This window comes from Condylura cristata, unplaced genomic scaffold (assembly GCF_000260355.1).
Source record: "Condylura cristata isolate star-nosed mole 26May11 unplaced genomic scaffold, ConCri1.0 scaffold00024, whole genome shotgun sequence".
In the NCBI taxonomy this organism is placed as follows: Eukaryota; Metazoa; Chordata; class Mammalia; order Eulipotyphla; family Talpidae; genus Condylura; species Condylura cristata.
The window spans coordinates 2,353,783-2,376,428 of record NW_004567125.1 but is presented as its reverse complement, the minus strand read 5'-3'; the positions used below and the strand labels follow the sequence as shown (position 1 = coordinate 2,376,428).

The 22,646-nt window shown below is 57.2% G+C and overlaps 1 protein-coding gene across 3 annotated transcripts in view; it reads right to left on the bottom strand.

Annotated features, from left to right (window-relative positions):
* GTF2IRD1 (GTF2I repeat domain containing 1) overlaps positions 1-22,646 on the bottom strand; it is an 89,788-nt gene that overhangs the window by 34,329 nt on the left and 32,813 nt on the right. For all 3 annotated transcript variants that reach the window (XM_004688304.2, XM_012729234.1, XM_012729235.1), the window contains exons 5-17: positions 22,248-22,431; positions 21,217-21,524; positions 20,175-20,264; positions 18,245-18,328; positions 15,070-15,253; positions 11,750-11,775; positions 10,717-10,825; positions 9,851-9,888; positions 9,321-9,401; positions 8,713-8,802; positions 2,850-2,897; positions 1,982-2,047; positions 797-980 (exon numbers count right to left, since the gene is read on the bottom strand). In XM_004688304.2, coding sequence (XP_004688361.1) covers positions 797-980; positions 1,982-2,047; positions 2,850-2,897; positions 8,713-8,802; positions 9,321-9,401; positions 9,851-9,888; positions 10,717-10,825; positions 11,750-11,775; positions 15,070-15,253; positions 18,245-18,328; positions 20,175-20,264; positions 21,217-21,524; positions 22,248-22,431 — 1,492 coding nt within the window. The remainder of the gene's footprint in view (positions 1-796; positions 981-1,981; positions 2,048-2,849; positions 2,898-8,712; positions 8,803-9,320; positions 9,402-9,850; positions 9,889-10,716; positions 10,826-11,749; positions 11,776-15,069; positions 15,254-18,244; positions 18,329-20,174; positions 20,265-21,216; positions 21,525-22,247; positions 22,432-22,646) is intronic.

Here is a 22,646-nt window from a genome sequence, read left to right as displayed (position 1 = left end):
TGATTCCGTGCAGGACTAGGCGTCATCCGCTGCTCCACTGCAGTTCGGCACATGCTCGAGCCCAGGTGTATCTTCTCTCCACTCCTGATGTCTCCTGGGGCCCCGCCCGCCCCCCTCCCGGTGCCCATGGGAGCCTATCTGTCACGGTTGTGAATCTCCCTCCTTGGGGACCATCTACTCCCCCAAGGAAAAGAGATCCTTAAGACTCTTTCTGCTTATCACTTTCAACCACTTGGAGCTGAAACTCAGAGCGTGTTAGCGTGTCACACAGAAGCAATAAACACCGAGGGTCATCACAGCCTCCCCTGCCCCCCACCTTAAATTGGTAACTACTCCTGGCTCTACAAGAGGGACTCAGAATCCAAGCAAGCACTCAGGGGTATGCGGACTCCACTGGACCCTGGCTGACAAGGCGAGGTGCCAAGGAAACAACCTGCAGAGGTCACTGCCTGACTGCCAGTCCTGGAATAAAGGGCCCTGCCCTAGCAGCACCTGCCCCCTGCCCCAGAACCAACGCGCACATCCAGACGATGCTCAGAACAGTCCAGGAGAGCAAGTCGGTGAGCGTATTCCCATTCTGCCTCCAGGCAAACTGAGGACAGCAGGCCTGCTCTCCTGGGCCCGAGCTCAGCCTGGCTGCTCCAGGACTGGCAGGGCTGGGCTGGGCTGGGCCTGGACCACCTTGCCAACCCAACTGCGACCAAAGCCCCATCTAGTACCCTACTGTTGGAAAAAAGGGAAGATGGGAACCTGGTGCCCGGTGCTGGGCCAGGGGACCCTGTGGCCCAGGTCATACCTCTTGATGACAAACTGGATGCTGTTGCTGGCCTCCAGGATCTTCCGGAGCTTGGCAATCCCGAAGCAGTTGGGCCTGCGGAGGGAGATGCCTTCAGGCAGCCCCACCACAAACAGCTCCTCTGGGTACATCAGGAACTTGGAGTAGGGAACTTTGACGGGCTCCGAGATGCCAATGGCCTTGGCTGCAGAGACACGGCTGCTGTAGGGCCACCCGAAGCACTGGGCCACAAGCCTCCACTCCCGCCTCCCACGTGTGTGGGGGCCGGGGGGCCAGAGGCGTACTGAGTCAGCCCTCGGCTGTACCCTCTGAGCCTCCTGAGAGGTGAGCACTGCTACCACCTGTCTGCAATTAGGAGACTTGGAGTTCAGAGGGAATGTCACTCATCTTGGGGCCCAGGCACCCAAGAATGGCAGATCCCCAAACCTAGGCTCAGTCTATGCTCATACCTGGACAGTGCACGAGAATCCACTGACAATGGTGAGACCTGGTGCCAGCTGCGTCCCAGGCTACTTGACCCTGTGAGGCCAGAAAGGCCCTCCAGAGTGTACCTCTGCCACCACAGATACCCCCCTGAGAAGCCCGACACCACACTCCGGGGCTGATCTAAGGCCCAGGCCTGCCCTGCCCCTCACTAGTTGTGAGGCCTCAGACAAGCCATGTCACCTCCCAGGCCTCCTCCCCTTTCCGCATCTCTAAAGTGGGTTTTGGGACAAGGGATTCTGAGATGGGATGAGAAAGCTGGTGTGAAGCATCCAGCCAGTCTGCAAACAACGGAGGCCAAAGAACAGCCTCTACCTCCTAGTCCTCCTTCCTGGGCTCTCTAGCAGGAAAGCTCTTGCTGCGTGAGTCCTCCTGAGGACCCTGAACAAGGGTGTCTGTGAGGGGACGGGGAGTCCCTACAGTGGAAGGAATGGCCTCAGGCTGAGAATGACCATGTGTGAGTATGTTGATCCAGGAGGCTGGGGTGCAGCACTGGTTTCTTTGGGCAGGATGCCTGGAATTGGCTTAGTGACTGGGTAATAACCCCTCCAGTGTTCCAATATCCTACCACAAAGGTCCCAGCCCCTGGCCCTCACTGTCTCTATGCAGGGAAAAACTGGTATGGGGAGCTAGGCCCAAAGGTCCCCTGAAAATAGGGCAGCTGAACAGGATGTCTCTGGGTCCTGACAGCTCCATGCTCACCATATCGTGTGTTGAAAAGCAGCTCCACCTGCTTCCGCAGGGGCCGGATCACATCCCCGTGGCTGTCTGGAAGGCAAAAGGTAGTCAGTCTATTGAGCTTCCCCAGGGCCAGCAGCTCATGTCCCAGCCCTGCTGGCATCAATGAGACTCTTATGGGGAAGGCTAAGGGTGGTCTTCCTATTTCCTCAGAAATAGCATCCTTAATCAGATCCATGTCTTGGGCTCAATAACTGCTTGTGAAATCAGATCTTAGGCATCATCAAATGCCTGAATGGAGATTTGAGGTGTAAATAGAACCATGGGCCTTTCTAGGCAAATGGCACTATAGACTTATTCAGTGAGGGACTTAAGCCTGCAATTTGAGTAAGCTGCCACCAGGTGGCAGTAAATTTTTATTAATACCTGATTAGAGGAGGCTGGGTTTGGGAAGTGCACCTGTTTTCTCTGATACCCACTCCTTCCATCGGGGGCAGATACTCCTGAGATTCTCACCTTGCACTCCCTTCCTGTCCCACTCCCACTCAGTGGAGAGGAAAACGAGCAGTGGGCATGCCTGCTGGGCACAGCCAATTTTGTGCATCAAGGCCTAAATTCTTGCTCAGGAAGACAAGACTCAGAGCTCAGAAGGCAACCTGGTATGCATACAAACAAAATCAAAGCCTTGCAACTTCTTGCTAGAAAGAGCTCTTGTACCTCTGACCAGGAACCTCTCATTCCTGGTCTGTAAATCTCCTCCCACCTTTGGCAGCCTGCAGGATTCCTGTCCCTGAAGTAGGTGTTGGACAGAGAGAAGGTGGGACAAAAAGGGAACAAGGGGCAGAGGGAGGAGAGATGGGCTGGTAAGTGAAATGAGCGGACAGTGCCTTACCTTCCACAGGCCTCTCCTCCGGCCGCGGGTCTTCACTGGGGCCTTTGTCTGAAAGAGAACAGGAGGTGCCAGGAAGCCATGTGCATCATCTCCTGGACCCTGCCCTGCCAAAGTCAGGCCAGAGGTGGGAAGGGCAGGCCATACTCTGGGGCATGGCACAGCAACCCCAGGTGGGTTCAAGGACCCAATTCTCTACTGGCACGCCACCCTCATCTCCACGCAAGAAGGGCAGATTCAGGTTCAGACACCCCAGGACATTTGGTGTCCCCCAGAGGCAAGCCCCCTGCCAGCCCACCCTTCCTTCAGCTCTCCTGCTTTGTTCTAGGCACTGAAGACACACAGGAACAAAGTCTGTCCTCTTGGTGCAGCCGACACAACATGGTGATGCAGTGATGAGAAAGTCAGAGGGGACAGAGGCAGGCGAGTGGAGTGGTCTGGGGCCTTCTGCTATTGGCCAGGGCCTCGGTTGGCTATAATGGAACCAGGCTGGTCTCTGGATCTTTGTCCCCAGGCAGCAAGGGTGAGGGGAGGCTTTCGGCAGGAGGGGCTTCCTGGGCTTCACTTCTGTGACCAGGAAACTGGCCAGGTGGAAGCAGGGTGCAGACAGGGAGGGCGAGGCAGTGTGGGGTGTATGTGGCAAGCTCAGAGATGATGGGCCAGTGCTGGAGGAGGCAGTGCCAGTGCCAGGAGAGGGGCTGTGCCAGAGGCAGGCTGGAGGGTCTTCCTCAGCATGGCGCTTAACACCAGGGCAGAAGGGAGACTCCCAGGGATCGTCAACACCGGCATGGGCGTCATTGGAGACCACATATGGGCAGCAAGCCCGCACCTGGGAGGCCTTCAAAGGCAGCAAGAGACAACCCTACATTTTGGGGCTCCAAACACAGGGGACCTGCCTGGTTTTACATCCAGGCATGGAGAGCTGACTATCTGCCTGGAGGAAACCCATCCATATGCTCACTGCTCCCCCACTGTGACCAGCAAATAACTGGAAGTCACCTCAATAAAACATCAAGGACACGCGGACACAATGTCCAGGGCACAGGTGGAGAGAGGAGGGGACCAGGTACCAATAGCGAGACCACCTTAGCATGAGCACAGACGAAACGTACAACGCACGGCTACTACGCCAGCAGGTGCCTGTGAGGGCAGAGGGAGCGTCTCCTTCCCATGGGACACAGCTGGAAAAGCAGGCACTCAGACACACCCCTCTAGTCCACGGTGGTCCGGGAGACCCCAGCATCTTCATAATTCACCAGTTTGGAATGGGGAGCCTTGGAAGGCGCCCCGGAAGGGGAGTCAGCAAACCCTGGTTCCAGTTCAAAGTTCCAGTCCAAGGGTGACCTTGGGGAGATGGACCTGCTTTGTGGGCCCTCAGCTTCCTCCTGTGTCAAAGCAGCGGGCAGACGCCTTCCTAACAGGCCCACGGTAGCTCGTTGTGAGCGTCAGGTCAACTAAGCTCCCCCCAGTTTCAGCACATTTTGCCGTCAAGTCCAGTCGTACCCAGCCTGTGCCTGGCAAAATTCTATATTACCAAAGTATTAAAAGCACATAGTAACTGATTTAGAACACTTCCTTTTAGTTTGGTGATTGTTTTTAACACCATTGCAAGCAGAGTACAGCCAGCTTTGTGTCTTCCACATTTCTCCTCGGGGCCTATTTTTCAGGGGCATATGGGCATACTTTTCATATGCATAGGAGAATATACCCTTACTGGTTCCCTGACAGTTGGGCTGGCTCTTTTTAAAAAAGATTTATTTATTTATGCATACAAGAACTGGACTACAGCTTGGAGGCGTGGGGTGGGGTGGGGTGAGAGAATTCACCAGAGACAGAGTGGGGAGCAGAACAGGTAGATCTACCAAAATAAACTGCTGAGGGGAGAGGTCTGCTGTGTCATGTAGGTCAGCTCCCTGGCCTCAACGCCTGCCCCAGCTGCAGTGGCTTCCCATAGGTTCATAGTGCTGCAAATTAACCCTTTGTGCACCAGGGAAGCCCAAGTTTTTGCCATTAGTAACGACACTGCTATGAACATTGACACTGAGCAGAAAACACTTACATTTTAGATGGTTTCCTAGGAGTCCATTCCTGGAACCATCAGGGGGTGCTTATGACTCCTTACGAAACACATTTCCTTAACAAATTATCACTTTGCAATTGGCTATTTTCAATATACTTAGTGAAAATCCCATCAAATGAAAGGTGAAAGGGATGCTCTCTGTTCAAGCGTCACTGCTCTGAGACTGCCTGTGTTTGTGCATGCACCTTTTAGAAAACTGTTGTGCCACCGTCCATCCACCTAGGGTGACCACCCAGGTGTTGCCCAGTGTGAGTGTGGTCAGCTGGCAGCCTGAGGCTGTTTCCTTCAAGGATTGCTCTTCTGGGGTCTCCTGTGTTCTGTGACTGGCTGATGTGGGGGTAGCAGGATTCAGGTGTCCCAGATCCCGAAGGGGCCATTCTGGCTCCCAAGCAGCCCGGCGTTGGTGGCAGCTGGGGCTGGGACCGCACCCGGCTCGCCCTCTGCCTCCACATGCCGTCTCCTTCCTTACAGAGCTGCTGCTGTCACGGGCAGCCCCTCATAAACACCCCACACACTAAGTTCCACCTCAGTCCGTTCCCTTGGCAACGTGATCAGGAAATATACTTGGGCGGCGAACTTTTCCTTGTACATTTTAGCCCATCGTTCTGGCTGTCAAGGCGGCAGACCATCCATTCCTTGCTGATGGATCTGACCAATGATCACCTTGTCTGAGATGCCTTTACCGAACCGGTGAGCATGGGCGGAAGGAGTGTGCCTTCTGGGGCCCCATGGGAGCCTGAGCCCGGGTGGAGGTGGGGATCCCTCTGCCGTCCCTGACCGGGCCAAGCCAGCCTGAGGTCCTGATGTCCTGAGACAACTCAAACTTAGTGAATGACCCCACACATTGGTCCCTTCGAATAGCTCAGTCACCGTTTAGAAATCCGCTCTGGAGCTGAGCCTGGGCCCTACCTACAGCCACCATTCTCAGTCTGCACAAACCCTCATGCAGTCTGCTTTCTGCTGTCAGCTCATCTTCCATCTGCTTCGCCTCTCAAGTGCTGCGCATGGTGGAGCTTAAATACAAGCTGCCGGGAGCTGGGCTCTTCAGCAGCTGGAGATCCACCCTCCCCAGCAGAGCGGCTGTGCTGACCCCACTCCATCCTGTCTCCAGACCACGCACCCTGACACCGGAGATGGAAGTGAACAAGGAGCAGGTGTTCTGCCTCTAGTCTGTCACCAAGGAGGGCAGTACCAGAAGCCGGCGGGAAACCTTCTTTATTTTCTCAGTCATCTGTTTATTTCTGGTGGGAGGAAAATTTAAAAGTACAGAAAAGCAAAGAGAGTATTATGGCGAACACCCATGTAGCCACCGGCTGGAATGAATATCATCCCTTGGTTCAGGTGGGCGACTGGTTCCAGGACGCCCGCGACACCAGAATCTGTGGGACACTAGCGTCTCTCATAAAAAATGCTGGAGCATTAACCTGTGCACATCCTCCGTGCTTCAAATCATCTCCAGGGACTTCTAACACCCAGTTCACTGTGAATGCGCGCACACACAGTTGCTATAGTCTATTGCTCAGGGAATAACAAAAACATCTGTTTGTGCTGAGTGCAGTGGCCATCACAGGCCTATCCATCCCCTGGATTTTTCCGCCCTCGTTGATTGAATCTGAACAGGCAGAACCCTTGGGTGTGGGGAGGGGGGGAGGGGCCAGCAGTGATCTAGCATTTTGTCATATTCACACCTGATCTTTTTCTCAATTGGTTTATTTTTAATTTTTGCACCTGATTTTTTAATAAAACACTGAACAAAACAGTTTTTATGTTTTCCCAATTTAGATACATGCTGTACGGTCCACGTTCCTCTTGCTCTGCTTTTCCCACTGATTGGGATGGTTTTGAGCTCTCAGTTGCAATGTTCATCTAACTGCTGCCTGCTATGCTCTGAACCTGCATGCAGGTACCTGTCCCCTCCTTCTCAGGTGAGTCCACCCACCCACCCATAAATGCCAGCCTTCTTAAGTTTCCTGGTCTGGCCCCACGTGCCCCTATTACAGAGCTCTCTATATGCCAGTCATCTGAGTACTGATGCCATATCCTGCTATATCCAGGAGACTTGGGTACTGTGATTTATCCACCACTTGTCATCTAATAACTACTTTTAAAAATGTTAACTGGGCCCTCCCTGGTAGCACAAGAGGTTAAGTTTCAACACTATGAAGCTATCTGCAGCCACTGCAGCACAAGTTAGATCCCCAGCCAGGGAGGTGACCCACATGGCGTGGCAGACCTCTCCTCACTCTGTCTCTGCCGAATCCTCTCACCACCCCCCACCGCCACCCTGCACCTCTGACCTGTAACCAGTTCTCGTATGCATAATTTTTTTTTATTAAAAAGTTTATTTTTACATCATTTTGCACATTTTTTTCATCTCAATTGTAATCCCCACGGGTTTCCCATCACCAAATCACCCCTGTGCCACCACCATAGTCCCGTGCATTTCCCTGCCCCCCCCCCCGTTTTTGGTCCCATTCCCCACTCCACCCCCACAGAATGTCTGTGCATAAATAATTAAAAAAAAAAAAAGTTAACTACTTATAATCATTTTTATTTTAGTATCTATAATAATATCTGCTGATAAAGCTGGAGTTGATTATATGAGAGTCTTTAAACTACTCTTTTTAGTTTTGAGGGTTTTTGAACCTTTCTGAAAGAGTTAAGACACCCAAACACAGAGACCCGGCCCCCCCAACCTTTTCCTGCAGCTGTATACCTGCAAAACAGGCCCTCCCTGGTGGCGCAGCGGGTTAAAGCACTGCACTGAGAAGCTAAAGCCACTTCTGCGTGAGTTTGATTCCCGCCTGCCCTGGAGGTGACCACATGGCATGGCAGACCTCTCCTGACCCGCCCGCTGCTCCCCTCAGCAGTGTACTTCGTCGATCTGCCTGTTCTGCTCCCCACTCTGTCTCTGGTGAAGCCTCTCACCACCCCGAGCCTCTGGCCTGTACCCCAGCTCTATATGCATAAATAAATAAATCTTTAAAAAAAAAAACAAAAACAACTCCTGTGGCCTGGATTACTGTAGTAGTCTGTTTCTGTCTCTGTCCCCACACCTCAGCAGTCTAATCTTAATCTTAAGGTGAGAGTAAACATTATGAAAATGTCCCTGGTTAGCTCCAAGCCTCCAGGGGTTCCCCAAAACCTCAGAGTCAAGTTCCATCTCTTCCTTTGATGCACTTGCCCTACATAATCCACTTTTGAACTCCCTCTGCTCTAGCTACCCGGGTTTCCTTGGCCATGCTGAGCAGAGTCAACCACAGGACCTTTGCATTTGCTGTTCCCTCTGTCTCAAAAGCTCTTTCCTGAGATCTACCTGGTTCCCATCTATATTTCCTTCATCAAATTCACTCCAGTGTCCATGAAGTCCGCTCTGACTACCCGAATCCTCTAACTGCCCCTGATAATTCAATTCCCCCAGCTCTGTGCCCTGCACAGTACTCCCCATTATCAGACTTTCTATTTTACTTAATGATTTGCTTACTACTGTCTTCTTGCACTAGGATGTTAGTCCCAGGAGGGTAGGGAGTTCTGTTTGATCCACTGGGTACCCAGCACCCTGCATAGGACCTGGGCACTCAATATAGTTGTGAATAAATGAATGAAAGAATCCAGGGAGTTCCTGAGAAAGATGCAGTGACCAGACTTGCTATATATCAGGACAAGGTCTGTCCTCTAGAAAGGAGTCCAGTCTAGGTGGGAAGTTGGGGTTACATTGGATGTCCTTCCACAGGGGCATTCAGAACTATCACACCCCAGAGAGGCGGGCCCTGAACCATTTCTTACCAGTCAGCATCTCCATCCCATAACCAGAATCTTCTGACGGCAGATGCCCTGTCATTGAGTCTGTCATTTCCTCAGAGGTTGGCGAAGGGTCTGGAGACAAAAACCCCAAATAACAAGAGCATCTTTGTCCTGTCCCACCCAGCAGCCCAGTACACCCATAGAGGGCCCTCAGAAGACCAGAGGCCAGGAAGGGCCTGTGGGGTCTGTAGTCCTACTGGCTCCCACACTGAGCCTCCAGAGGCCAAATGCACCCATTTCACAGATGAGCAAATGGAGGCTCGGGGCTCCGCACCTGCTGTCAAACTCGGATCCTCGCACTCCAGAGCATTTTCTTTTCCTCCTTCCTGCCTCACAAATCCCAGGGAAGTCAGGCCAGCGAGGCCAAGGCTGGGGGCCTTCAAGAAGGTTGCAGAGACCGACTCCCAGCCCGGAGGGAGGGCAGATGTGGCCACAGAGGCACACTTGCTACTCCCACCTCAGAACCAAGCTAGAGAAACGATGTGGGGGCCTGTCCCAGGGCAGCCCGGAGGGGACGTGCCGGTGCAGCAGGACAGGAGTCAGCGTGGGAACTGCTGGGTTCCTGTGGGTTCAGGTGGGGAAGCCCTCACCTGGGACAGTGACCTGAATGATATCCAGATCCTCTGGCTCAATTTTGATGGGCCTCAGTCCTCCCAGCTCCCCAGAGGTTCCTGCAAGGACAAAACGGGGGCCCAATCAGGTCTGGGCAAAGACGGGGCCCAGCAGGACAAATCATCCCAGCACATTCTCCTGTTGGAACTTGTTAGCAAGTGCCAGGAAAAGCCGCATCAGACCCCACACTCCAGCCCAGCATGGAGTCAGGCCGACCTTCAGGAACGGCCCATGGGCTAGTGCTGGCGTCTCCGAATCACACACCCGGAGACTGAGGTCTGCAGAGCAGACGCTCACCACAGACACACTGGGAGGCAGTGGATACCAGAATCTGGGTCTCCCTACTCCCCACAATGCCTCGTGACCCACGTGCCCCGCCCAGTCTCCCAAGGAGCTCTCAGGATGAGGCCTGCGGTGGAGGCCTGTCTCCTGCAGGTGTGTGGGTGGGACTGGAGGGCACCCTCCCGGCCCCGACGTGACGCACACAGTGGGGTTCTGCCTTTCTCACCTGGCCCACAATCTTCGGAGTGGCTGCTCTTGTCTGACCTGTGGGGAGGAAGCAGACATAGCAGGCCCCGGCCTCACAGCCAGGCAGTCAGGGCCCCCAGCGGTTACCGATCTAGAACACGCCTCTGCCCACGCTCATCTCCATGAGATGCTGCTCCCTAGCCCTCACGCCCAGTGCCCCATCTTCCACCACAATGGTCTCTGGCTGCCCTGCCAAGCTCCTTCTCACTATCTGGGGGTGAACTGTTCAGGCACCCACCTTCCCCATCAGCTGGGAGCCTCAGGACCTGGGTCTCACCAGTTTGGCAGCTGCAACTTAGCACAGGGGCTTTTGACCAGTGCTTGTTGGGGGGAATGCTGGAGGGCCCACTGGGCGGAAGGGGGCCAGGAAATCTGATGCGGGGCTGGAGAGTGAAGCCGGGCAGGGGCACAGGAGAGGTGACTGGGTAATTCCCTCCTTCCTTCATTCAGCACAGTGTGGGGATGCCTGGGCTAGATGTGGGGATTCCGGGATATAGGGTTCATCTCTGGCCCGAGTCTGTTTGGGGGCTCTGGTGGACAGTAACCAGGTCTACATTGAGTGCAGGGCCTCGTGGGCACGCAGAACACACCCTTCTGGGTACCAGAGAAGGCTCTGGAGACCGACAAGTGCTAAACCCGAGGGCAGGCTCCCGGGTGGAAGCACACCAGCGGAGCCTGCCTTCTTCCGTCCCTTCGATTCTTCCTGGCTCCGTGCAGGAAGCGCACACAGGGGTCTGTGCTGGATGCACCTGGACCTGTTCCGGGTACCCGGGCACAGCCTCCTCTGACCCATCCAAGGCCTCACAGCGCAGAGCAGGGGGCGGCGGGGCCGGAGGTGGGCCTCACCGAGCAGCACCAGCCAGGTCGAGGACGGTGGTCCGGGAGACCTCGGAGGACGTGTCCTCTGGCGGGCTAGCTGGCTCCAGCTTCGTGGGGTCTTTGGTAAACTTGCTCCCTGCATGGAGAGTAAGGTGGGGTGGAGAGGGTCAGGGTGAGGGCTCTCCAGCTTCCCCTGCCCACGGGAACATGAGCAGGGCTCTGTGTATGCTCCTGGGGTGCCCCCTGGGTACAGTCTGGTCTATACCCTTCCTGGTGGCTCCATGTCTGTCAGCAGCCAGGAACGGGAGCAATGCCTCCCCTGGGGAAGGAACACAGGCTCCAGGGCAGAGGAAGCCAAGGGACTGGGAGGCGAGAAGGCAGCCGCTGTCCTGACCTGACAGACTCCTGGGGCTGAGGACTCCTCAGGAAAGGTGCCTTGTTCCCAAGGCTAAGTTGGGACCATTTTCTAGAATCTCTCACTTCATCACCCAAGGAACCCAGAGAAAGGCACTCATCGTCCCATTGCATGGATGAGGAATCAGAGGCCCTCAAACCCTGCCCCAGTCACCAAGCTGGTGGGGGGCAGGCACCAGAACCCCGAAATCCAAGCTCCCTGCTACCCCAGGCAGAGCCTCGCTGGCTGCTGGGCCCCAGCACTCACGACCTGGCCTCAGGGGGAAGAACAGACCACTTCACAGGGTTATTGCAAACCAAGTGCAGTTCGGGCACCTGGGAGCCAGCTGTGTGGTGCTGACTGACTCTCTAGGTCCGTTCCTCGCGCCCCTACTTGGATAGGTCTGAAATCCAAAAACCACTGCTAGCTAGTTCTGGATGCAATCAAGGCGCTGTCACCGAGACACATTCTGATAAGATTTGGGGAAGGGAGGTAAAGTCCAGGCTGTCTTCCTGCTGCAGCAGGGGGAGGGAGAGCTCTTCTGTGGGATGCAGGAGCCACGCCCAGGGAGGGACTCCAGGGAATAGGGTCAGTATGGTGGCCACTAGAGCCTCCTGGGGATATCAGCTGGGCAGCTCAGAGCAGACGAGAGCTACCTGTACGTACCTGTGAAAATTCGCTCATCAAACATCCTGGAGAGAGAGAAGAGACAGACGTGAGAGTGGCGAGGTCCAAGGCCCCAGGACACAGGGTTCTGGCCTCCAGGGCCCCTAAGTGATGGTCGCTGGTGTCCACATGCTTGACCACAACTCCAGCCTGGGCCCCCAGTTGGGGAGTGAGGGCAGGAGAGGGCATTGTCCCTGGGGCCAAGCGTCCCAAGCAACTTCTCCAGCCAGGGCCCCGGGTGGTCCTGCAGGGTCCAACCTGCTCATCAGGGTACGCCTGGGCCCTCTGAGCTCTCCTGCTTCAGCTCCTTGGCCAGAGCTGGGGTGACTCACTCCTCTTTCCTACCAGGGCCCCACAGTCATTGCACGGTCCCACGCATCCCAGTGACCGATGTGGGGAGAGGTTCACTCCCAAGAACTCTGCCGACTGCATACACCAGACCTGTCACTAGCCCCAGGGTGACACACGGGACCTCTCGTGTGTGTCTGAGGAACCAAGGGGACCCACACCAGGCAGGGTTGGGAAAGACTTCGGGGAGGAGGGAATGGTGAGCTCAGGGTGGATGAGAGGGTCTCAGGTAATGGCGTGGGTGGAGTTGGGCGCAGGGCTGGCTGGGGGTGTCCCCTGGGGGGGCTAACAGTCCTCAGTCCTCATGGTGCTCACCATGAGTCTTCCCTGTGGGCACCAGGGCATCCCCGATGAGCATGGGGTGCCTAGATCACTCCACCATCGCACAGAGGTGGACTGGGGTGTCTGGGGCCCAGGGACCATTCGGAAGCACTACCCCCACCTCATCTCCCCAAGCCAGGGCCAGGAAATCAGGATGGAGCTGGGACCAGCAGCTGCTGCCTGCAGGGCTGCTCTTCCTGTTTTATCCTCAGCTCCCTCCAGGGCAGCAAGAACAAGGAAGGCGGGGAGCCTCCAGCCACCCATGTGGGACAGCTGGACGAGGGGACAGGCCTCGGTCACTCATCCGGCTCCCGAGGTGACAATATACCAAGAGAGGGATGTCCAGATGTGGGGGCCAGGCAATGCCCAGCGGGCCCAGTGGGAACTTCAGAGGCCGACAAGTGACAGGACACAGCCCGAGTCTCCAGGGAAGAGGGACCCCAAAGCGTGGCTCCCTATACTCACACTTCGAGGGCACCGGGCTCCCCTACTACTCAGGAGGCCCAGGCTGCCACGGGGGGTGATTCTGGGGAACAGTGGCTTCCTTTCCTTTCTGACACCTGCTTCCCCAGGCCCACCCAGTGGCTGACTGGCCGCCAGCATCCATCACAGTCTCATTATTGATCGCTCCGTTTACGTATCGGGGCACGGTCAGGGGCTCGACACAGACCTGTGGCTGGCTGCCTGGGGAGCGGGGGGCAGAGCACAGGGAGGCCTGACGTGGTTCCGAGCTGACAGACCCACGGCCGCAGGGTAGGGAAGGATCCCTGGGAGGGCGTGTCTGAGGGTGTCACAGTCACCCTCACAACACACCAGAGTTCTAGACTGCTCCCCCACTGTACACTTCCTCCTGAGAAGCCCCTGTGCTGTGAACTCAGATCCTCTCCTCTGGGGATGTGTCCTGGCGGGAAGGGGAGACTTAGAAGCCAGAGCTGGGGACTGGTCTGGGACCCAGGGTGCCCCAGAACAGCAGGGGGGCAGCAGGAGCTCTGCTTGCAGCTGGGCAGAGGCTGGCGGTGTGGGCTGCACCCCAAGGCAGGGAGGCGAAGAGCTCTGAATGGACCCCATCAGCCACCAGGGCCTGAGTGTCCACCCTCTGGCCACTCCATTTAGTCTTCTGCTGGAGGCTCGTGCTCTAAGTGGGGGTCCCCACAGGCCTCTCTGTCCTTCTCTGCAACCCCTCTCTGGCCCACGCCGACAACTCCGATTTCTATCTGCACATCTTCGCCACGCAGCCGTCTCTCCAGCACCTCAGCCATCGCCACTTGACCTCTGAGAATCCCACCTCCTGATGTGTCCAAGTTAACACAGCCAAGGCCAACTCACGCCAGACCTGCTCCCCCAACCGCAGTCGGAAATGTGGGGTGCTCCTTGCCTCCTGATGTCTCTCACAGCCTCTACACCTCACCACTGACAAATCCCGTCACAGCTCAGTCCACCCCGAATCCAGCCACCTCTGCTGCTCCTCATGGAGCCCAGCCCACTGCTGCAGCCCCACGGGTCTCCCCAGTTCTGCGCTTGGCCCCCTGGAGTCCATACTCCCCCAGCAGCCAGCGTCCGCCAGATCACTCTTTGCAGAGGTCACTCCACTGCTCCGGAACAATTCCATCACCTCGTCCAAACTCCAGTCTCTTGCCATGTCCCCGCCTCCTTATACCCAGAGAGAGAGCGTGTGTGTTGGGAGCTGGGAGTGGACAGTGGGCTGCCCACTGGCGGCAGCCCTTCCATCAGACACTGCCCATTGAGTGCAGGTATCCCTTCCCAAACTCCCAACTTTGGCTTAGTAAATGGGACCTCTCAGGTTCCCCACTTCTCACTCTCCCATTACCCCATTTATGCCCTACGCCCTAACAGTCAGAAGACCCGAGCTCAAACTCGGACGAGCACTCGTTCATTCACTCCTTCATGCTACACACGCATCGTGGGCATCTCCTACACAGCAGAGGCTGCCTTAGGTGCTGGGGACCCAGCAACGAACAAGACACCCGCGGTAATGAACAGGAACGGGCAGGCAAACACAGCACCCAAGGAGAGTGCCCGGGGCTCTGGGATCGGAGGCCTGGGAAGTGCCCGTGCAGGCGCTTGGGCATGATGGCATGGCCTCTGGCAGCCTTGGTCTCTAACCACGTAGGGACGGGCTGGAGCTTTCCCGGTGCTGAGTCTAGACAGCTTGGTGGGCAAAATCCCAGCAGCAGTCAGGGAGGTCAGGGGGGTTGCCATTCCGGAGTCTATGGAGCCCTGCCCCAACCACCCAGCCCCGGCCTGTACCAGAGGAAACAGGTGACAGGGCACAGGAAAGACAGTCAGCTACCAGCTGCCAGGGCAGCCCCTGAGGGCAGAGCGGCAGGAGCTGACCCAGCCCGGCCTGAGCTCAGGTGGGCTGCCCTCTGGAGGCAGGTAAGATCAAAGGTCTCAGACCTTTTGGGGAGGAAAACACTTCTTACTAAGAACCTACCGAGCACCTCTCAAGCCAGGGAAGGGGCCTCCACTGTCCCTGCCAACTGCGGAGCGGCCAGGAAGGAGGCCACACGTGGTGAGGGCAAGGGCCTGCTTCCTCGCCCGACAGCCCTGATTCTCGCTGTGAAGTCACAGACCATCTACCCGCCACCCCTGCCCCCTCACTGCCCTCCTGAGCCCCGCCCAGGCCCTACCGTTTGATGATGAAGTGGATGCCGTGCCGCTCCTCCAGGATCCGCTTCAGCTTGGGGACCCCGTAGGTGCAGGGGCGCTTAAAGGGGATTTTGTCTGGAATGCCCACGATTTCCACAGCTTCTGGGTCGCAGGCGATCTTCCTGTAGGGGACGGGGACCATGTGGTCCAGGCCCAGGGCTTCCGCTAGAAGGGCAACGGTAAGGCTGAGATGGAGCTGCGTGACAGTGGGGTCCCAGGGTGGCAGAAGGTGGCCACCTCCCTGGCACCACTCAGGCTGCATGGCGGCCAGAGGGGTCTCACGAGACAATCATGTCACGTCACTGCTCTCTTAGAAAATGCCCATGATCCCCACTTCACAGATAGGCCCATCCTACCTCGGCCTGGGAGGCCCTATGTGGCCGGGACCCTATCACCTCTCACCTTTTCTCCCACCTCCCACTGCTGCTCACCCCAGCTGCTCCATCGCCCTTGTAACAACACACCAGGCACCAACCTACCCCAGGGCCTTTGCACTTGCTCTTCCATCTGTTGAGAAACTTCCGCAGATACCTACACTCCTCCCTTCCTCCTCTCCATTCTAGTGTCTGCTCAAGTGTCACCTCACCGCCTAAAGTGGCCCTCCCGAGCCCACCCTGCTTTTCATCCCACATTTATCAGGACCTGGCAGGGCATGGTGTACACGCTGTTTTCTTCCTGGAATGTAAGCCCCACAGGAGCAGGGAGGGGTGCTGGCTCACGCTCCAGCTCCAGGTGCGACACGGTAGCTGCATGCTCCGTGAACAGGCGACTGGCTGGAGGAAACCCCAGGCTCAAGATGGACGCTCGAAGGGGGGCTTGGGGCTGCCCAGGTGTGCCCACTCGTCCAGGGAGGGGCTCACACGCCTCACTCATCACTGACATAAATGAGACATCGGCTGGAAGCTGACAGCCGGTCCAAGAGCAAGTAGATGGAATCTGGGCTCTTGAAGTGGCAGCTTGTGCTTTTCTTCCAGACCATTAGGTTTGGTCCTGTGCCATCTCAGTCACTGTCTCTTCATTCACTCACTCGTTCGTTCGTTAAACACTCTGTGAGTACCTACTCTGTGTGCTTGAGACCAGATGGGGCTCTCCTGGGTCTCCAATCTCGCCCCGGTCTGGAGGCCTCAGGGGGTGAGCTGGGCTAGGTGTCCACTCCACTCTGGCCTCGTCACCCTGTCACCTTTCCAGGGTCCCGCATCCCCTCACGGCCCCGCAGGCGCCCCCCACCCTGGCCTGTCCCTCGGCCACACCGCGCTTGGTGTCCTGGCGAGTGCTGGCCCGGAGCTGGAGCGGGGACAGTCCCGCCTTCGCCCTGTGGGCGTGGCCCAGGTCGGTGCTGGCGGCTCTGGCAGTCGTCCCTCACTGTGAAGTCACACTTAGTTCGCTGTCACATCAAACCCTGGAAATCTTCGCAGCTGTCACACCACAAGCTGCCTCCCCACCCCGGCATCACCAGCCACGCTCCCGCCCCTGGCACTTGCGCCGTGAGTTCTTCGAGTCTGTGTGAACTCGCCGCCGCCCAGGCTCACGGGCTGCGCTGAGCCTGTCTCGGGACAAGGAGGCAGACGGTGGAGGGGCGCGCCAGGCCCCAGCGCTGCCCACTGGAGGGGTGCCTGCGGGCGGTGTCAGGCACATCCTAGTTCCAGTTCAGCTTCAGCTTCTTTCCAAGCGACAGTGCTCTGGAGGCTCCCTGAAGGCGGACGTCCCCTATTTCTGCTTTTTCTCTCTGCACCCCCAGCCCCACTGCACTCAGAGTTGGTGTCTAAAAGGACAGAACTAGGAGAAGGACTGCCAGGCCTGTCCCCCCATTCCTCCCCTGGGGAGCTGAAGGGGAAGCTCCCAGAGAGCCCCAAGGGGGGGCAAGGTTCAACCACCCCAAGCCCTGGAAGGGCCCAAGTGCTGACATCCGGAAGAGGCTCAGCATTCTAGAAGCATCCATAAGACGGGGGGCTGTCTAGGTCTCGCCCACAGCCAGCGGGGCAGAACCTTCCCCAGGCAGGCAGAGTCAGCCTGTCTGCCCTACTGCCCATCGGTCATCCTGGGTGGCCAAAGGTAGCTGGACTATTCCAGACGCCTTCCTAAGGACTAGAGAGCTGGCTTAGTTTCACCCCAACCCACAAAGCCCCATCTTCTAGGTGCACTGCCTAGGACTCCCCAGTGGGAATCACCCACCAGTCAAGACCTCCAAGGTCTCAACCACTGCCTCCAAGGGTCACCCCTGCACAAGAGGCTGCACACCGTGGCACAGAGCCCGTGCGCTGCTGAGAACACCCCTGCAGGAGCACCTGCGGCACGGTCAGCCGGGTGGCCCGCGGGAGAGCCCACGGAGAACGAGCCAGAAGAAGGAGGGAGGAAGGCAAGCCTCACGTGGGATATGACCGAACGCCTGTTTGGACTGACTCCCCGTTCTGGGCACACGAGCACCTCTGGCCCTTGAATTCCCTGTGTGACGGGGGTGAGAGGGGTGTCCTTGGTTACTCATGATTAGCCCCTTTCAACCATGACCACGGCTCTTTGGGCCCCTAGACAGCCTCAGGATAGGGGCTGGCGTGTCTGTGAGAAGGGCCCACACCTGTCTCGGGTACCACCTTGTCTGCTGTCCAGGGTGGGGAGGGCTCTGCTCGGAGCCCGGCTGGCCTGCCGGACAGGGTCGCTGGCTGTCCTGGGCTCACGGGGACAGACAAGAAAAGGTGTGTAAAGCGCACTGTGTGACAGAGCGGAAACCATCGGGGGCTGGGGAGCCTACCTGGCTCAGGCCGAGTCGCTAAGAACAAGTGCAAGAGTGACCCTACAAGATGGGAAGGGCCCGGCGTGGGCACAGGCAAGGAGGCAGGAACCGGCAAGTGTGTGAGGCCAACAGCCACTTTCCGGGCCTCTGGCTAGTCCCCCAGAGGGCAATCTGCCCCGAACCTGCCAGCCTCTTTCAGTAGGTGAATCAGGTCTGGGACTCTGCCATCAGCCCGCCGCCCAGAGAATCTGGAAGGGAAATATTGACATAACCACCCCCTACCCAGACAGGAGATGACATTAGCGTTGACGGCGTGCGGGTGCCAACATATGGCTCCCGCTGTCATGTTGGGGAACACGAGTGATTGCCACGTAATGAGATGCTGAACACGCTGTGGGGCCACACGGCGGGCGCCGCCGCCCACTCACCATATCTGCTGTTAAACAGGATCTGCACGCACTCCCGGAGCGTGTTGATGTCCTCGGTTTCCTTTATGAAGGCGTCCCACTTCTCTATCAAAACACAGGAGGCACAAGTGAGGGCCAGTCGGGGCAGGAGCCCACGGCCCGGCTGCCCGGGGTCCCTCCCGCTGGGGCCTCGCCCCAGGGCAGCCATGCTCCCTTCCTGGGGGCATCTGGCTTCCTCCAGAGCCCTGAGACCAGTCCACCCCTTCCACCTGTTCCCACCTCCAGCCCTGATGTCCAGGCCTCACCAGGAAGCAGCCCTGCAAAAATCTAGGGTACAGTGACGGAGCCCCCACACCCTCCTTTCTTGCCTCTGCCCTCCGCTAGGGCACGGACACTGTGCAGATAGCCTGTGCACCCCGCAGCCCTCCAGCCACAGGCAGGCAGGAGGGAAGGACGCCCTCCTCCCCCAAGGAAGACCAGGCCTTGACCTGGAGGACTTAGCCCTCATGCCTCGTTCATCTGGACACCCGCCCAGCTGGCCCTGCCGGCTTCCCCAGGCCCGCAGTCCTGCCGGCCTCTGCCATACACCAAAGCTTCTGCCTTGATGTACTACCAGTGACAAGATAATCCATGGGGTCATTATACGTAGAATTTTTTATACATACTTTATATCTATAATATCCTATTTAATCTCGCACAACAACGTTTAAACATAGCTGTTATTTCCATTTTGCACATGGGAAACCTGAGGCTCAGAGAGGCGGCACCTTGCCCGAGATCACCCAGCGGCCACCAGAGAGAGGGCCGCGGCCTGTGCCCTGCCCTGGCCGTCTCCCACACGCTGTTCCATCTGGAGACCCGCACAGGTCCCTCCCTGCCAAGGACGGACCTTGTTTAAGCCAGAGGGGAGGCTCCACGCTGATCCCAGGGGCTGGGCTTTCACAGAGAGCCTGTCACTGATGATGAGACCGACCTCCACAAGCCACAGCTGCGAGAAAGTCTACTTCACTCGTTTTTGGAATAAATGAATTCCAAGTTTTTCTGCTCTTAGTACTCTATGTGGGACTTTTAAAATCCGCCCACATAGTCTGTGGATACCTCTTCCTTCATGAGTTGAGTTTGAGTCCTCTTTCTTCTCTGAATTTAGGTTGAAGCTAGTTTCTCACATTTTTTTAAAAAAAGGTTTACTTATTTATGCATACAAGAACTGGGGTACAGGCAGAGAGGATTCACCAGAGATGGAGCAGGGAACAACAAGCAGATCTACTGAAATACACTGCTGAGGGGAGCGGGTGAGACAGGAGAGGTCTGCTGGGCCATGTGAGTCAGCTCCCTGGCGGGGTATTGAACTTGGGCTGCAGTGGCTGTGGAGAGCTTTATAGTGCTGCGCTTTAATCCGCTGCACCACCAGGAAGGGCGCTAGTTTCTCACTTCTAATGGGCAGGCGTGACAGTGATTTCTGAGTGCAGTCCCTGAAAGACATGTGGCCTCCTCACCCGCTCTTGGGTCACTAACGGTGGGAAACCAGACGCCATATTGCGAGGACACTCAAGCAGCCCTGCAGAGGTCCACATGAGGAGAAACAGGTCTCCTGCCACAGAGCTGGTAAGTGGATCCTCCAGTGCCAGTCAAGCCTTCAAGTGACCATACCAGCTGACATTTGATTACGACCTCATGAGCGAGCCAGAAACATACAGAAACATGGCTGAGCCGCTCCTGAATTCCCAGCGGAAACTGGGAGGTATAAATGCTGCGTGGTTTAAGCTAAGTTAGGCGCAACAAGTTACTCAGCAAAGACAGCTGTTACACTCTGGTTTAATTCACGAGTCTCCCGAGCAAAGCTGTTCTTCTCTCTCACCGAGGCCCAGCACTAACATTCCTGTTGCAGTGAGCACCACCTCCAGCCCCAGGTGGCCCCCTCGGCCAGATGCCACTGTGGGCGCTGACCTACCTGACTTGTCGTGGACGATGGAGAAGAGAATGCGCTTAGAAGCATGGACATTCTGAATGAGAGGCCCACCAGGCCCGGTGGGCTTCTGTCCTGGACAAGGGAGGAGAGAGGTAGAGGTTCAAGGGGGGGTTCCCATCAGGGCTTCCCTATTCTGGCCAAATCTTACCTGCCAGGGAGATACCAGAACCAGCCCTGCCATCATGAACTCAGCAGATTCTCTGCCTGACGCCTGAGACATTTTCTCCCAGGGTCTGCTTCCCAAACAGCAGGTCGGGGAGAGCAGGATGTCACAAAGGGGACACTTGCTTTACGTGCAGAAAGTCCCGCCCTCCCGCTCGGCCCACACATTTGTGAAGGGCAGCGCTTTTTTCTCCTCATAGTAACAATGATGACAGCTTAAAAGTACCTACCATGTGCCAAGCACCGGGCCTGGTGCTTTATACAGCAAATTTCAACCTTGAGTACACAATGAACTTGGTAGATTAGTCACCATGCAGTGTGCTGGGCCCTGGCCTCAGAGCTTCAGACGCCGTAGGTCCTGGGAACATGCACTGCTAATATTCTCTATAATCCACCCTTCATAGCACCCCAGAAAGGTAGGGACCCAACGGCATCTCCACTTTCTGCATGAGGAAAACGTGTAGAGAGGTAGATATTTGCCTCCAAATACACTAAGTAGAGGAAGCAGGATATGAACCCTGGTCTCTCTCAAACGGATTGCTCTTTTATGCCTCTAACACCCCTAATCCAGGCCGGGCATGCAGCAGGTCTCATTAAATGCACATGGAATAGTTAACATGTTCACTTCCTTCACAGGTGCAGTGGATTCTCTGGAAGTGCCCTCTGGCGTCTCTCTCCTAGGCAAAGGCAGACTTCAGTGTGGGGCTTGGACCTGACTGTGTTTGTGCCAGGGCACCCTCTTTCTGCCTGCCCTCCCCCTGCCCCCGCTTGCCTCCTTCACCCAGGGAGGCCTGAAGAGCCCTGCCTGCCCCGGGAAGGTGCCCTGCCCCATCACCACCCTCGGGGGGCAGCAGCAGCTTACCACAGCAGTCAGGGAAGTCTTGGGCACCAGGGGCCTTGGGCTCAGGCCCAGCGCGGCCCAGGCCTAGGTCGCTGGGAGCAAGTGGGCAGGTGGGCGCCTCCTGCTTGAGCTCTCTGACGCTGTGGTTGGGGAGTGCGGTGCTGTACAGGAAGCTGGCCATGGAGGAGGTGGCAGTGGGCGGCAGGTCCTGGGCTGGGCCCTTGGGGGCCTGGCTGTGCAAGCCACAGTCCCGAGAGCCCTTGGCTATCAAGGAGACGCCGTTCAGCTCCACTAGGGACTTTGAGTCTCGCCCGCCATCCTCGAGAGGCCTGGGAAAGGAGGACATGGGTGGGTCACACACCTGTCCTGCAGGTCACACCTCTTCCTCCATCGCCCCCACAGAACTGGAAGGCCTGTGAGGGCTGTGGGATGGCAGCCAGTCTTGTCACACAGGTGGAGGTACAGGTGATGTGCCCGTGACACAGCAGGGTCACCTCAGGACTTGGCCCTCGGCCTCTGAGCCCCAGTCCATCGTCACGTCCTCACAGCGACGGCTGGTCGCTTCCCATTGCCTCTTTTGGGCCTGCTTGCTGCCGCAGGGGCCTGGGCACTGAAGGGCAATTTGAGGCCCTCAGTCTCGCTTCCTGGAGGCCCCAGCAGTCGGGACCCGTCCAGCCCAGCCACCCCGACCTCATCTGCCACCAGCCCCTAAAGCGACCCTTGACTCGCAACCCAGCAAGAAAACACAGGTGGCTCCCCACCTCCACACTTCTGCAGGCCATTCCTGGCACCTTGAGCGCTGTTCACCCCACTGAGGCTCTTCTGGTCTCTCTGCGACCCAGAAGATCCTGGAGACACTTCCATCACCAAACGGCCCCCTCAGCACATGCTTTCTGACTAGGTTTTGTCTCACCTCCGCCAGACTGGGAGGTCTTACAACCCGGGTCTCCCTGGGATGCCCCCTCACCCGAGCCATGGGTAGCTGAGCCGGCATGGACGCAATGGCCCGCCTGCTTGCCCTGGCCCACACCTAGGCTGCCAGCCTTACTCACCTCTTGAGCTTGAAGCGGATACGATGGCTGTGCTCCAGGATGGCCATGAGGGCCTTGGGGTCATACTCAGCAGGCCTCCGGAAGGCCAGGCCCTCAGGCAGCCCCTGCACTGCCAGCAGCCCCGGCTCCCTGAGCAACCTCTCGTAGGGCAGTGGCACCACACTGGCCCTTCCCAGGGCCTCGCCTGTGGGGGAGGGGGCCAAGAAGAGGGTCTCGTATGAGAGGGCAGTCAGGTGGGGGAGGGGGCTGGGTGTGTCCACGGTTGGGGCCATGCTGAGTGACTCCCCTTGGTGCCTTTGAGTTCCCAGGAAACTGGACCCCCCCAGGCCGCTCCACTGCAAACTTCATACAGAGTAACCCCTTACAGGCTGGGGGTGGGGGGGGGCTGCAAGAGGCCCC